At 41.7% G+C, this 17,532-nt stretch overlaps 1 protein-coding gene across 1 annotated transcript in view; it reads right to left on the reverse strand.

Moving 5' to 3' along the window:
- LOC144821805 (ADP-ribosyl cyclase/cyclic ADP-ribose hydrolase 1-like) overlaps window positions 1-17,532 on the reverse strand; it is a 212,759-nt gene that overhangs the window by 67,374 nt on the left and 127,853 nt on the right. The window contains exon 6 of the mRNA XM_078678980.1: window positions 15,881-15,957. Within this exon, the coding sequence (XP_078535106.1) occupies window positions 15,881-15,957 (77 nt within the window). The remainder of the gene's footprint in view (window positions 1-15,880; window positions 15,958-17,532) is intronic.

The raw sequence follows: 17,532 nt of genomic DNA on the forward strand, positions 1-17,532 counted from the left end.
TGCTGCAACACGATGCCCAGTTGACTTGCAATCTTCACCTTGCCTACTAATATCATGCATGCCCAGTGGTCCATGTTAGTCATTGTGTTCTTGGTGCACCGGCACCAGTGAGCATATGTAATGCCCCAATTATTATTACTTTTACACCTAACCATCTGACTTGTGATAAAGTGCATTTTCATTTCTACTGGGGTTTTAGGGATCATAAACAGCATGAGGGCATCCACAGGACTATGAAAATCTGAGAAGAAAGGGACGTGGCAATCGCACATTTGTGGACAGCTGATGGGGGATGCTTTCTTCCCCTCAGCTCAACTACCCATGAGTCCTCCCTGCTGTGATGAAGTGCTACTGTGTGCACTCGCACTTCAAACTGCAAGACTCACCTAAAGAGAAAGACTGTGCTAGTACATGGGTGATATATCCACTACTTACCAGAGAATAGAGATTTAGGATGTTGCTCCTTGTGTGGAAAAGAGGTGTATACAAGAAGGCTCGGGGAAAACAAATGGTTGGAAGAATGCAAAGTGTAACTTAAATAGACCATTTCACCTTTATCTCAGTTAGTAAAAACGTAAGCTCTACAAAAGTGTGGACTGTAACAACCCATCAAAGATTTGCCTTGTCCTGGATGATGGAATACTTAACTCTCCAAGTCATTCATTGGACGAAGAGTAAGGCAAATAAAGTATTGCAACTGAGAGCAAAACACGTCACAGAGACAGAGCTACCTCTAAGTTACTTTGTGTGTCACTTCGTCCTAGTTAGTCTATACACATTAGAACCACTTTCTACCACATTCAGGCTTTACCTATTGATTGATGATAAATCTTTGAATTCCCTCAAAACACTAAGAGGGCCTTTTCTATATGTTAGACCTACTGTTATTTCTATTTCTGAACGCAGACTCCTGAGGCATGGAAGCTTTCTTATGGTGTGTGGTGGCCATTTCTGGCCTTTTTCTGTCTGGGACCTACTCGGTTGGCATGGTGGTTTTGAACGAATATTACACTACAGGAATGCTACTAGGGGGTTTGTCCTTAATGCGATGACGTCTGTTGCAATATTCACGGCACAGTCTACTGAACAAGGTTTTCAATTTTGGAGCATACAGCTGTGCCGCCATGGGTACTTCACACCAGGGCCTGGCTATCCTCATGGGCGACAAGAAGCGCTCTATAAATCCACCTTACATGGGGATAACCAAATTATAGTGAATAATGTAGAGCACACTTGAACATGCTCTGAGGGTAACCAAATGGTGCCAGATCTTCCTATCAATATATTAAAGCTTAATGGACAGCTCTGTCAAAATGGCAATGCCTTCCTTTAAGCTTTAACATGTTTTTGTAATTTACCAGCCCCCCCAAAAAATCCCAAAGCAGGATTTTGTTTTGAAAATACAACAAATGACCCAACACCGTAGAGTTGCCTCTCATGACAGTAAGTCCTGAGAATCGAGTGGGGACGTGAGTGGCATTTTGTTTTTAAGCTCTTCAGTGGTTTTGTACTTATATTTTTATTTTTGCACGGATACCAAACACTCTATCCGTTTACACGGACTCGCCTGTTAGAACGAGTGAGGATCATTTATTTATTTATTTGTTATTTATTTAATGCGTTTTTATACAGCACGAACATTACCTGAAGGTGTCAGAGCGCTTTACAAAAGAACCAGTTGCGTTACATAAGGATTTTGGATTACATGAGTTACTTAAAAGATATAAACAGAAAAAAAAATTGCAAATGTACAAGTGGAGCGAACAGAGGAAAAAGTACAAGTTGTAGAGTCACTCAAGGAAGAGATACACACAAATAAACTCTAAAATCACATAGGAATAGTATGAAGTACAAAGGTCTAATACATATACTAGTGGATGGAATTATATATACAAGTGGAATGAAAGGAGGAAAAAAGTGCAAATGTACAAGTTGTAGAGTCACTCAAGGAAGATATATGAACAAATAAACACTAAAATCACATAGGAAAGGTAGTAAATACAAAGGTCTACTACATATACTAGTGGTTGGAGTTATATATACAAGTGGAGTGAAAGGAGGAAAAAATTGTTGTAGAGTCACTTAAGGAAGGGATACAAACAAATAAACTCTAAAAACACAAATTTACAGAGCAGGACATTCTTGCCATTGTCAGCCAGGTGGTGTTGCACTTAAGGGTGGTGGTCTTGGGTGACTGAAAGTCTTTAGTCCAGAAACGCCTACGATTCAGTAGTGTCGGCCACAATTTGTACTGGTTGCCGGTCTATTCTGCAGCGGACGTGTGCTGTGAGTGCACCTCTGGAACATGCTACATGTTTCCCTTGGTACCGGGGCTGTGTTTTTTTTTTCTGCACTGCAGGCAGGGCCTTCGGAGGGGGATGCGAGAACCAGTCCTATTTAGTTAGGGTACGCTGCTGTGTGCTCAACTGTCATTCTCTCACGAAGCATAAAATGGAGGTCTTAGATTTTTTAAAAGACCATAAGCTTAACACTCTCTTTCTTTCTGAGATGTTACTTACTAAGCATTCTGCACCAGGTATTTCACTGCAATTTCACAGGGATATGCAATCAGGAGACTTGATAGACAGACTCAAAGGGGGGAAGGATTGCTATTATTTTTAGACAACATTTTTATTTTACCTTTTCAGAGATAAATATTGAGGGCTGTGAAGCAGCTCTCTTTACTCTGGCTCTGTCTGCCAATTTTACCCTCGTAGCGTTTCTGAACTATTGTCCAATGGGTCAGGCTTCGAACTTTGTCACTGCCTTGGCTGATACTTTACCCTCTAATCTATTGCGTTATTCCTATTTTCTAGTTCTGGGTGATCTTAATCTTCATATGGAAGGCGCAAGGCGTAAGTAGGCTACTCGGTTTGTAGAAGATCTAGAAGCTCTTCAGAGTGTTTAAGTGGTGCATGCGCCCACGCTTAAGATGGGCCACATGTTAGATTCAATCTACTCTAATTTTTCAGGGGTAATGGTGAATTCTCCTGTCCCCCTTATTTGGTCGGACCACTGGGCTATACCCATTCAGATTTCTGCACCTAGTCTTATCTTGAGTGCGATCTTAGGTAGGAAGAATAAATCATGTAGTTGAAGGAAGGTCACCCCAGCTGCCTTTTGTCGTCAAATTCCCCAACTTTAAGTGGTGAGGTGGAAGTGGCCAATTCACAACTAGAAAATTGGATCACAGATGTGCTTGACCATATTGCACCAACCACGAGCTTAATGGCTCAAACCTTTAGCCGAATGGTTTAACGAAGATCTCTAGATGCTAAAAAGTCTTGTAAGCATCTTGAGGGCTACTGGCAATGATATTATAACATTCAGGATGAAGCTATTTATCGCAAGGCTTTGAAAGACTATCATAAGCAGATTAGAAGTATACATAGCCTATTGTAAGCAAATAAAATTGGGCACCCTCAGAACTCCTGCCGGAGTTTTTCATGATTATTAAATCATTATCCTCCTTAGTTGTACGACAACTACTCCTACTGAGGAAGGGTGCAATATGATCGGCCATTTCTTTAGAGATAAGTTTCTGAGCATTTACGATTCTTTTCCAAAGGGGATTACAGATGCGTCATGCTTTGAAGTCTAGTTAAAACCACAGGAGCTACAAAAACAATTCTCCAGGATTAATACTCTCGACTTAGATCAACTGCACACCTTGTGGGGCAAAGTGAAATCAGGTTCTCCAAATGACCCGGCCTCACGCACGATTTTTGAGCGAGGTAAGGAGGTTATTCTCCCAGAGCTCTCTGACCTACTTACCATGTCTTTTTACATCTGGGCAAGTTCCCTAGAAATTGAAGCAGGCCATTGTTGTGCCATTTTTGAAGAAGACCTTCCCTAGACTCAGCAAAAACAGAAAATCTGAGGCCTATTTCTTTGCTTCTGTTTTTGGCCAAAGTACCTGAAAAACATGTGAATTATCAGTTGATCAATTTTATTTGAGTGAAGGATCTATTACATGGAACCCAATCAGAGTTTTGCCCAAGGTTTAGCATGGATTCAGCACTGCTGTTATCATCTGATTCACTGAGACACATAGCATACAGGGGCTATACTGCTGCACTGATCATGTTGGATCTAAGTGTAGCTTTTCATACCGTATCCACAGCATTCTGCTGTTAGAAATGTGGAACAACGGAGATGGCCCTGCACTGGACAGCCTCCTTTCTTCAGAAGTGCACTTTCCAGGTGGTTAACAGCCATTTTTTTGTAGGCTGTGTCTCTGCAGCACTCTGTGTAATCTTTATTTGCGCCCCTACCCGATGGCATTGAGCGCCACAGCTTTAAAATTGTGTCATACGCCGATAACATGCAGCTCATTATTACCCTGTCCATGGACGGAGCAGCCTCTGCAACCCGCCTGAGATCCTGTATGGTGGAACAGGCGGAGTGGATGTCTCAGAGTTGTCTCAAGCTAAATGCTGGTAAAACTGAAGTCCTGGTTGTAGAGAAACAACCTTCAATCTGGTTCCTGGAGTGGTGGCCAGACGTATTAGGGCTTGTACTGACACCTAAGATGAAAGTGAAGAATGTTGGCATATGGTTTAAGGCCAATCTATCTTTTGACAGCCAGATTTCTTGTCCGGTGGGAAAATGCTTCGGAATTTTGAAAAAACTGAGTAACATCTTTGACTTTCTCCCGGTGGAGACTAGGAAATTAGTAGTCCAGGCACTAGTCCACTCTGGACTACTGTAATGAGCTGTATCTTAGTGTCTCACAAGGCAAACTGGCTAAACTTCAGAGAGTGCAGAATGCTGCTGCACGGCTGCTGCTTAACATCCCGAGGCAGACGCCCGTTGGGTCTGCTCTTGTCAATTTACGCTGCTTCGCCGTGAGGAAGAGAGTTAATTTCTTTTTTTTAATGTATTTTTATTGAAATTTTTAACACATTTTTTGTACCCCCTAAACCGGGGATGAGGAACAGATTACTATATACATTCGGTCATATTTTCTAGACAAAACAAATCCACTAATACATTTCATTCAGAGAAACATATACATCGTATATAAGATTTTAAACTATATTCGACGAGTAAAAATATAGAACAAGAGAGAGAAAGAAAAAAAAGAATAAGTAAATAGATAAGTAAATAAAGAAAAAATTAAACGAAAGGGAGTGGGGAAAGACATTTCGAGGCATCATTTTCTACTAGGCGCTTAAAGACCCTACCTCCTATCACAATAAACATTACAAGCCTATACATCATGGTACATTATATTTCTTCCTTCCATTTGGTTATTGGCTCCCATATTTTCAATCCCAGTTTCCTCCCCTTTTTTTCCCCTTGAGGTGGTACAAAAGGGAGTAAATTGCACTATTAAAAGGTTTTATGCTGAGTTAATTGAAACAAAACCAGATGACATGGATAAGTGGGGGGAAAGTTGGTCGATTAAGTTGGAGGCAGAACTGGAATGCTTTAAATTGTCACTAGAATTGGGTCAAAATATTCTGTGTTCTGCAGCACTACAGGCACAGCACTATAAAACCTTATATCGGCTGTATTATACCCCGGCAAAACTTGCACAATGGGGGGCGGTTACTGGAATTAATTGTCCCAGATGTGGAAATTTGCAGGCCGATATAATTCATATATTTGCAACTTGCCCGCACTTATCGACAATATTGAAAGAAATAAAGAACTTTGTACAAGGAGCATTGAAAATAGTAGTCAACTTAACCCCTACGATAGTGATATTGGGAGTGAACTCAGAGAGCACCCAGGGAGAGGGTTGTTATTTTATTTTTGTGGCAATGGCTGTATTGAGATTATGTATTGCTTCAGCGTGGCTCGATCAGTCACCACCAGTATTTCAACAGTGGTTAGCCAGGATCTTAAATATCTACAGTTTGGAAAAAGCGATATATTCTAGAAAAGGAAGAGAGTTAATTTCAAGGCTCTCAGATATAGTCACAAAATTCTGAATAGAAAGAGACCCCGATACTCACAATCCTTGGCAAAATTGTATGTATGGAGCAGAAATCTCAGATCCTCAAGGGCCTTGCTTATTGCTACTCCCAGGGTAATAAAAATTCAACAAGGCGGACGTCTTTTGGCTTTCTGGAAACTAAAGTATGGAATACTTTGCCTCTTGACCTGAGACAGGAAGGTTCTGAATTAATTTTTTTCTGCAAGAAACTTAAGGCATGGTTCTTTCTGCAGCCTAAGGGACTAGCTGACCACTTTTGGGGGTGGAGATGGACACTGTTTGTTTAGCGCTGGTTTACTTTGCTCGAAGTAACCAAGCGCTCTATAAATCAGCTGTTAATATTTTATTTTGATGTGGGGGCCATTTTGCAGTGTTCACTGTCTCTTATCGCCAGGATTTCCCCAGTGGTGATGGACATTGAGAACCCAATCTAAATCGGGTGGGTGGTCGAATGGCCAAACCTCCTGTAGAAAATTGGCAGCGATCAGTGTTAGCATTTAGCTGAAGCCATCTTGTTTTCGGCAGCCATTTTGTCTGCCATGTGCTCACCATGTGCTCTTTCCTTCTTCACTGTTGTTTACCCTTGTGCTCTGCCACTCTGCACATATGCAAAGGAACCTGTAACTGTTCATACATATGTTTTAGTCTGTAACTGTAAGGTTGATTTTACCTGAGTCAGCAACTGCTAGCTCCTCCCTTACTGTTGACTGTGAATTTCTGTATGACCATCTATGTATGTAACCCTCCTATGTGTGCTTGTACCACCCTCTTTTGAGCTCCTGTGTGGGTATAAAAGACCCATGGTTCTTCTACTCCTTGTGCTACTTCATACACTACCGAAGGGTGATGGGTGAATGTAGTTCCACCTCATGAGGTTTAATAAACATTTCTTTTATCCTTTCAGTTTCCATGCCAACTTCTATTTACTTGTCTGAGGACTTGCGTGCAGAGAAGGGCAAACCCCTAGCACTGGTAGGCCTGGCTGAGGCCCACCTCTACAGATTGGCGCCCAACCAAAGTGGGGCTCATCGGCGATTCGGATGCCCGAAGGAATGGTTGAAGCGAATGATTGGAATCTCGCTGTGTACGATCAATGCCCGAGGAGGCCTGGGTCTTGACACCCAGGGCGTGTTTCCTCTCTTTCTGATATGACCCTCCAGGTGGTGCCGGTCCTCGACTGAAATCGCTTCTGGTGTTCGCCATGCAGAGACCATTTGGTCGAATCAGAACTTGGCAGTTGGATTCTGGAGACCTATGTATGGTAAGGTTGTTTGATGCGACAATATGTATATGGAATATGACAGTAGGCCAACATATGGAATGTATGTAGGTATATAAATTGCAATTTATATAGGCAGGTACTGAGGAGATTTTTCTCTAATCTATCAAGTATATGTAACGGCACACTTTGCTATAAGTGCCACTGCTGTAAAATATTGTATATTTTACAATATTCTTGGGCATGCCTGTTTTTAGCACACTTCATAGAATGTGTTGCTTTTGTAGCGGTACTGATGTAAGTATTGAGAGGATACAGTTTGCTCCCGACGAGGGGACGCCTAATAGGGAAATGTATATTAAAAATTGTATTTCTTCTATAATGTACAGCACGTTATGGAATAAATATACTAGCAAGGATCCTGAGTTGCGCTGGCCTACGCATGGGTCATTTGATCTTAAGAAGATTCAGTATGTGGAACAATGTATGTTTAAGCGTAAGAGTCGACAAGACATTTTTGACTGTGTATGAATGTGGGAGAAAGAAGCGCGTGAACAAATGAGAAGAAAGCAAGCTTTATTAGATAAGGAACAATGCAAAAGTATCCATGCAAAAGCACAGGAATTGAAAGCGAAAGAAATGAAGGAGATAAAAGGAAGAGAGGATAGGGAGCGTCGTTTACAGGTAAATGGCCAATACCCTATCCGGCGCCCACTCTATCCTCTCCTCAATAAACCACAGGATGATTCCATTTTGCTAGATATTTCTCCGCCTCCATATAACTTTACCTCTGCTCCTACTCATGATTCTGATGATGATGATTCTCCTTCAGATCAGGATAAGTTGCAAGAGACTCGCTCTATGCTGACCGCTGAATGTGCGGCTGACCTTAGATCTGCTACCCATAGAGCTGCTCGTAATGATATTTCTGCTTCTGGTCTTTTGGCTGACATACAACAATGGCAGGAAAGGGAGCAGTTATATTTTGCAGAAATGTTTGCCACAGAAGTAATTGAACGGTTTAGGAAACATTCCACGGAGGTAGAGCCTGATCATATAGCAAGGGATTATAAGCAATTGCTTGACGGTCTTTTTCTCCTCCCTCAGGTGGCTGACTTAATTAGATGTATGATTAAACTGCAAGCTGATGTATTCCATTTGCGAGAGGAGAAAAAGGCGGCTGCTGCAGCTGCACAAACACCTCAGACCTCCATGATGCAGGCCGATGCTTCAGAGACAGATAAGAATGTTGTAATTCATGGGAAACCCATGCAGGAAGCCGCTCCTTTGTATGTCCCTATTAAAGGTGCGGGAACAGATGATGATAAAGCTTCTGTGAATGCGAAGGGTTATTTCATTTATAATTGGATTTACACTCCTTGGTGTCGAGCAGATATCATGGCTCTTAAAGCCTCTTTGCCTGACCCGCGCAAAAATCCGGCTGCTTTTTATTACGAAGTTGAACGAGCTATTAGTTCTTGTACCATGACCTTATCTGATATCAACATGTTTTTTGGGCTTATTTTACCTCCTGATATGTGGAGAACTATTTGTAGAGTCGATGACCATACAACTTTTGGGGCTGTTTGGAAGCAGCTGGAAAGGATTGATGCGGAAAGGGAACCTGCACAGAAACCGCACCAAGTGGTTTTAGATCTTCCAAAAGCCATTGTAGTTAAATTAAAAACACTCATTCCCCCTAAAAAGATAGATTGGACTATATTAGCATCCTGCAAGTAAAAGGCAGATGAATCGGTCTCTGATTTCTTTACACGTTTTGAGAAAGCATTCCAGGACTTTAGTGGCCAGTTATTGACAGATGACACAGACAGGCATCTGTTTGTCGATAAATTTGTCGCGAACATGTTGCCAGGTATAGCTAGTCGCCTAAAGGCCAGCGAGAGTTCATGGACTACGTCTTCCCCAGTTTCTCTTTTGACTATGGCTCAGTATTATGAACGACAAGAATTAGAAGCTAAGGGAAACGAGGATAAGAAGAATAAGGAGTTGATAACCAAGGTTATGATAGCTCAGGTTTATGGCCCCTCTTATGGAAATAGTGGTCGAGGCGGACATGCAATGTATCGTTCTGGTGTGCCCTCTTTTTCTCGAGCTACTTTGTCTATTGATCAGTGCGCTTACTGCAGGGAGATCGGACATTGGGCTTTTGAATGTCCTCGTTCACGCCCTGCGCAGTACCAGAGTGGTCGGGGACAAATGAGAGGTCGCCCAGGGACCCCAGTGCATAGGGGAGGAATGGATGATCGTGCTAGATTTGAGACTGTGGGGTGTCCTCCAAATTCTTCGAATATGTTTGATAGGCGTAATCAATATAAAATATTTGACAATTTGACTTCTGATTTGACGGACTCTTCTTATGCACTGGAATGCCTAGGATGGGGTAAGGAATCAGTTAAAGTTCAAGTCGATCAGAAGGGTCCCTATTTCTAAGCATATGTTTTGGGTTCTACTGATCGGTTTCTGGTTGATACAGGCGCTACTTGTAGCGCCTTGTCTAAACAATTGGTTCCAAGGGCTCCCCTGTCTGGCTTAACCATTACATCAATAGGTTTCAATGGGACACCTTCCCTTAGCCCACTGTCACAACGACTTCATTCAATGTTGATAAATGTACTGCTCCATGTCCATTTCTGCTTTCCCCTAACGCACCGGACACATTTGTGGTTCTTGATATGCTCAAGTATTTGAGGGCTACGATACGTTGTTCCCCAGAAGGTGACTGTGCTATTTTAAATTATAACTATCCGATGGTTGAGAAGTCCTGTCTCCCTAGGGAAGATATTGCATTGGCTTCACTCCCTAGTACTTTGTGGGCGACTTCGGACACTGATGTAAGGCAAATGGTTATTCCACCAGTGCATATTAGTGTCAAGGACAGAGCTTCATTGCTACGATTGCCTCAATACAAAATTTCTCAAGAAGGTGAAGAGGCACTCATACGCATTGTTCATGATCTGATTGAAGTGGGGGTTGTGGAAGAAGTCCCTTATAATGTTTGCAATAGACCTATTCTACCTATTTTGAAAAAAGACACTGATACTAAAATCTACAGGTTTATCATTGATTTACGAGAGTTTAACAAGATTTTAGTACCACAATACCCAGTGGTTTCTGATATTATGACACTTCTTACTTTGGTTCCTCCAACGGCTACTACCTTCACCATGATAAATTTGAAAAACACGTTCTTTTCAATTCTATTCATCCTGACAGCCGATATTTGTTCGGCTTCACTTTGAATAATCGATCCTTTAGGTTCTGTAGAGTTCCTCAGGGGAATACAGAGAGTCCCAGTATTTACAGCCAAGCATTGAAAAGACAGCTTGATTCTTTCCCTTTACCCACGGGGGTGGCTCTCATACAATATGTCGATGGCATTTTGTTGGCAGCTGATAAGCCAGAACAGTGTGAAAAAGGTACACTGTCTTTGCTTTCATTCCTTGCATCTCACCGTCACAAAGTTTCCCGGAAGAAATTGCAGTATTGTAGACCAAAGATGACTTATTTGGGTCACCTTCTGTCTAAGGAGGGACATGCGGACGTGCACTTACACCATATCGCATTCAAGCTATTTTAGACACACCAGTGCTCCGTCCTCAGAAAGATGTCCGTGCATTCATTGGTCTTACCTCTTTTTTTAGGCAATGGATTTTAGGCTTTTCACGCATTGTTAAACCCTTGTTGGCTCTTCTGACTAAAGACACTCCAATGCCCATTCTATGGACGACCTAATGACAGAATGCTTTCCATCAATTGCGTCAAGCTCTTTGATCTGCACCAGTATTAGGCACTCCAGATTACACTAAGACTTATGTACACGAGAGAGATGGGTGTGCATTGTCAGTTTTAGTACAGACACACGGTGACAAGTAACGTCCTTGTGCATATTTTTCAGCTGTTCTTGATCCAGTTGCCCGTGCATTGCCTGGGTGCTTCCGCTCTGTTGCAGCGGCAGCTGTGTCTATACGTCAGAGAGAAGGGATAGTTTTGTCACACAAATTATTGGTGTCAGTACCCCATGCAGTTGATGCCCTTCTGAACCAAACCAAAACGCAGCACTTAACTAGTGCTCATTTGACAGGATATGAATTGACACTTTTGGCTCCTCATATCATCTTGAAAAGATGTTCAACCATGAATCCAGCTACTTTGTTGCCATACCCAGTGACTCAGTCTCAGTCACAGGAGTCTCATGATTGTATATTCCTTACTGAGGAACAGACAAAGGGTTGTGTCGATTTGCAAGACACGCCACTCCCAAATGTTGATGGGGAATCGTGGGTTGATGGGTCTTGTTTGAAGTTACCAGATGGCAGGACATCAGCTGCATATGCGATTACAACACTTCAGATGGTAGTTGAGACAGCCCGTATCCCACAGAAGCCAGCTCAGGCAGCTGAGTTAACAGCTTTGACATGAGCGTGTGAACTCAGTACTGAATTGTCTGTGAACATTTATACAGATAGCCGCTATGCTTTTGGAGTGGCTTATGATTTTGGGTTACTCTGGAAGGAGAGAGGCTTTCTTACATCCCACGGGATGCAAATAATGCATGGAGAGTTGGTGCATAATCTTTTGACTGCCTTGACATACCCAAAGAAAATATCAATTGTTAAATGTAGTGCACACAAGAAAGTGACTGATAAAATAGGACAAGGCAATGCCTTTGCGGATCACACAGCTCATGAGACTGCAATGCAGCGAAGTACTACATCTATGTGTGTAGTGAAGTCACAGGCCGAACAATGGCATGATGTTAGGCAGGAAGTGCTAGACATGCAGAGATCTGCTTCCGCTGAAGAACTAGAGCAATGGTCTAAGGAAGGAACATTGGATGATGAGGGCTGCTGGAGGAATAAAGAGATGTGCAAGTGGAAACTGCCCACAGCCTATTTTCAACCTATGATTCACATGGCACAGGGGCCGGCACATGTTGGAGCTTCCTCAATAACGAAATTGCTTATGCAAATTTGAGAGCATCCAGAGATTGCCGGTACAGCAAAAAGACAGTACAGTCCTGCTTGATTTGTCTCCAGTATAATCCTGGTAAAGGGACACGTACTCTTACAGGAGGGTTTGCTATACCAACTGCACCTTTTGAAGTTTTGCAAATGGATTATATTCAGCTTGAACTCTACAATAATCTAAAATATGACTTAGTAGTGCTATGTGTCCTCAGTAAGTGGATAGAGGCGTACCCTACGAAAGATAAAACAGCTCTGACCACTGCAAAGGTGCTTCTGAAAGAATTCTCCCCCAGATTCAGTGTTTGCAAACTTTTATGGAGTGATAACAGACCCCATTTTGTTGGGCAAGTTGTTGAGTATGTCCTGAAAGGATTAGGGATCAAGCAGAAGTTTCATGCAGTTTTTCATCCACAATCAGCAGGGCTAGTGAAGAGATATAATGCTACTTTAAAATTGAAGCTAGCGAAAATACAGGCTTCTACATCCTTGAAATGGCCAGATGCACTACCTTTGGCATTGTTGTCCATCAGATCACATTCACGATCTGGTCCTACGCTACATGAGGTGGTATTTGGAAGACCTATGAATATTTGGGGAATTCCTAGGCCACGTCCCATACATGATGTATCATGTGTATTGATGAGTGACTATCTATCACAGTTGACTGACAGTTTGATTTCTATTCATCAACAGGTTCGAGAAGCTCTTCCTGACAGGTCCACAGGTGAGGCCCATGGACTCCGGCCCGGTGACCACGTAATGGTCAGAGCCTTCCAGAGGTCGAGCAGCTTGGAGCCCAGGTGGCAAGAACCGGAGCAGTTGCTCCTTGTGACGAGAACTGCAGTTTGAGTGACGAACAGGAAGAACTGGGTACACTCAACCCATTGTAAGCGTGTGCCATCTACCCTGGTGGAATCTGCTGCCCTGATTGACCATTGAGAGAGTTTGGATATGGAGAAAGACCAAGTTGTATCCGCTGGAGAACCTGTGGAAGTCTTCCCGGACCACACGATCTCTGGTGTATCCTGATATCAACTGAGACCCCGGAAAGAACCTTCATTGTTGAAAAAGACTGGATGAGCTACCGTCCTGAGTTAGTGAAAAGGAGCTGATGTGCCAAGGGGGGGGGATCGGTTCTGCATAGTGACATCCGTCTTGAACCTCAGCGAAGAAACCAGCGGCTGCCCAGGACTTTAGAGCTACAACGATTTTTGTCATTTTAACCAGCGGGATGGAGAGAATGTCAACTGCTGCAAGAATTTGTGATAGAAAACCATGTGCATTACTGGATTTGTCGTCACTGTAGTTGCTTTGGCAGTGATAACTTGGGTTGTAGAGGAAGCGGCTCCTGCTCGACAATTGCTGACTGCCATTACTCCAGTACCAATTGAGCATCACTATTTTACTCTCCCATATCATGAGCAGAAGCATAGACAATCTTACTTGAACAACGCGTTCATCCAGGTGTAGCACCATACGCACAATACGACAAACACTACTGACTGTTGGGTGTGTGGGATAATACCTACTCACCAGAAGAAGGGAGGAACACCTTTCATTCCTCTCCCCTTCTCCCATAATGGTTCTTGTCAAGCCTGGTTTTCACTTCTAATTGCTTCTGAAAGAGCTAACATTACTAGTATGTCTGTAGGGGGAATAAACTATCATCTCAATAAAGTGTGTTACCCAGATGAAGATGGCAATCCACAGGCTGAAGGAACTAAATGGGAGTGGGAGGAGTACTGACACAGAAATATTTCTAAGCCATATATTTTCCCAAATATGCGAACTATCAAGGGTAATGGACCATTTGTAATATCTGTTATGAGAGCCCGAGCAGACTTGTGTATAATCAGTGTCGGGAGAATTCCAGTAGGAAGAAGTGAATGTACTCTAGTTTTGACCATTGAAGGTGTCAATAACAGTAGTTTCATGTCTTCGCATAACACCTACCTTGTCGGCAGGAACAAGGGATACTACCATCTACCTGTTGGATGGTCCGGAATCTGCTACATGTCCGTTTTGTTACCACCTGTGTTTCTGGCACCTGCATCATATCATAAGGACTATCGATTATTTAGTGATATTACTAAGAACAGATACAAGAGGACAATAAGTAATGATGAGGTGGACCAGACTGACACTGCACTACAGCAATATGTTGATTTCAATCTGGGACTGTTCTTCTTTGTTGGTGCTGCCTTAAACAGTAGAAAGATCAGACGTTTGACTCATGTAGTGGAAGCTGTGACCAACCAGACAGCTATGGCACTTGGGAACATTACAGAGGAACTGCAAATTGCAAGGATTGTGGCGCTCCAAAACCGTATGGTCCTAGATGTAGCCGAGGTGGTGCATGCCGTATCATCGGAAGTAGGTGCTGCATCTATATACTTGACAATACCCCCTCAGTTTTTGATGCAATCTCTAAATTACATAAGATTGCTGCTGAAATCCACCCCAATACTGGCACATGTACTTTTGCCAGCTTGTTTTGGGGGTTAGATTTAACTTAGGGTTGGAAAGTAGTTACTATCTTATGTATATTATTCTCTGTTCTACTGACATATTGCTTATGTATACAATGTGGTCCGATGCTTTGCTCTGCTTGTATTACTGCCTGTACTCCTGCTAAACTAAATGTTGCACAAGTGAATGCCCAGAAAATATTAGATAAATAAATTAATATTATGATGCGAATTGATATACAAGATATATACAAGGACTATCCTAGATCATAAATGTCTACAGCTAATGCTAAAAGGGTTGTCTGTAGAAAATTGGCAGCGATGAGTGTTAGCATTTAGCTGAAGCCATCTTGTTTTCAGCAGCAATTTTGTCTGCCATGTGCTAATCATGGTCTTCTTTCCTTCTTAACTGTCGTTTACCCTTGTGCTCTGCTTAGAGGACTAGCTATACTTAGACTCTGCCACTCTGCACATGCGAAGAGTAATCTGTTACTGTTCATACAAATGTTTTGGTCTGTAACTGTCAGGTTGATTTTACCCGAGTCAGCAACTGCTAGCTCCTCCCTTACTATTGACTGTGCATTTCTGTATGACCATCTATGTATGTAACTCTCCTATGTGTGCTTGTACCGCCCTCTTTTGAGCTCCTGTGTGGGTATAAAAGACCCATGGTTCTTCTACTCCTTGTGCTACTTCATACACTACCGAAGGGTGCTGTGTGAATGTAGTTCCACCTCATGAGGTTTAATAAACATTTCTTGTATCCTTTCAGTTTCTGTGCCAAATTCTATTTACTTGTCTGAGGACTTGCGTGCACAGAAGGGCGAACCCCTAGCACTGGTAGGCCTTGCTGAAGCCCACCTCTACACGCCAATAGCACTTACTCCGTCAGGCTGTCATAGGAGTATGCCAACGCAGAATAGTCTACATTGCTAACACACTTAAGGTCCATCTGTCTGTAAATCAGATGTGTGACCCTTTAGTTTGGCAGAGAGAGTACCCTATTCCTCAAACCCTAAATCACACCCTCAGTCCCTAAGTGCATCACATGCTTACACCACATGTATATTGAACAACATATACATAGCCCAAGGCTTCAATTTTACAAAGCATTGCTATAGATGTATTGGTTCACGTAAGCGTATACAGATAGGTATGGCAATACTACCTGCATTGTGGAAGTTGGATAAATATGATAATGTCATGCTAAAAAGTACATAATTGTTAACATGGACATTGATGGGTACTAGTAGCCAGGTACCTGTTGGGTTGGATCGCCCCGGTAGTTGATGATCCATTCAGCATCACATGTATCACGCCACAAGCCTGTTTTGCAAACTGAGAAACAAAATAGTCACATCCTTAGTCCGCAATATATGAAAATCAACTACAGCTATATTTTTCTTAGAAATTACGTTCAAACCATGCAGTAAAACAATTTATAATAATCATTGCTGATCCTGTAGATTAACTTCAATCATGTTGCATGCACTCTAAATTTATATCACATGCACCACCAAGAGGGAATCGATAAACAGAAGGAATTGCTTAGGATCAATTTTATCTATGTCTCTCATGTTGTAAACAGAGATGCCACATGAACAGTGTCCCCCACTCGGTTTTCATATAATGAGGTAATAAATCCAACCATATATATAATATATGCACCCCACAGCACTTATAATTTTTCAATCATGTATTATCAAAAACATACATATCTTTTTTTTGTTTTTCATTGATTTTTCATTTGTTTTGTCCAAGATAAAAAAACATACATATGATACACAATCAGCAATATTGTATCTAGATAGAAGGGAAAAAGTAAGGGAAGAAGAAGAGCCCTGCAATCTATGCTAGTTAGACATTCAATAAATGTACATTTCCAAGGTGAAAAAACATAGAAATCATATGAACAGACCAAACAATAAAATACACGACTACATTGAACATATAAACAATATTACATGACATGTAAAAGTTCACAAAATAGATACAAAACAATTACAACACAATGAAGGGTTGGGCCGACACGCATTTCGGAAGTACCATGTACTTAAGAACCCTTCATCAGGGCGCAGGATTCAACATTATTCAAAAGTGGTCAGAATGGCCATCTGTAATGATGGTACTATACCCATTATTCACATTCAGCAGGGCTCTGAGCTATACAAATCCAGTTTCAGTGGGGGTAAATACACAATAAATATTCATATACTATTAATGGTCAAAAGTTGCTTTTAATGTGGAGCACGATCACTATCTATGTCTGAAAATTGTACGATACAATAGCCATCACCTAGGATATAAAAGTAATATATCAAAAAAGAGACCTGATAGTGTGAAGGGCATAGCAACATGCATACCATAAAAAAGAATCTCAGGAGGAGATAAAGAATAGATCTATAATGCAAGAAAGATGAAAGAAAGATGAAAAAGGGAAAACCAATACGTACATACTATAAAATAAATTCCTATTCACAAGGAAAGTCCCGATTCTGGGTACAGTAGTAGAACATCTCATAAAGGGAACATACCACTGGTGGTATTATATATTGTCTAGAATTCCTGTAAATATAATGGCAGACGTTATCACTTATCTATAGGGATTTGAAATGTATTGGTAACTCATGTGGGCTAGCAACATATAGATACATACATGATGGAGGAGCTCATGGGGTTCAGAGCAGGGTGAACCGAACTACTCTCAGTCCTGAGTGTAATGCAACCAATGTATCAGGCGTAAATAGCGACTAATAGCGTGGCAATCAATGTTAAAAGAGATATGGATAACTGACTGAAAAATACACCTTCACTTATTCTCTGTCGGTAACCATATATGATTATAAATATGGGCCGGCTTAATTAATTATCGACAGAAATGTATGAGAACATTACCTACAGTCTTAAAGGTTT

Source organism: Lissotriton helveticus, chromosome 2_2, assembly GCF_964261635.1.
Source record: "Lissotriton helveticus chromosome 2_2, aLisHel1.1, whole genome shotgun sequence".
In the NCBI taxonomy this organism is placed as follows: Eukaryota; Metazoa; Chordata; class Amphibia; order Caudata; family Salamandridae; genus Lissotriton; species Lissotriton helveticus.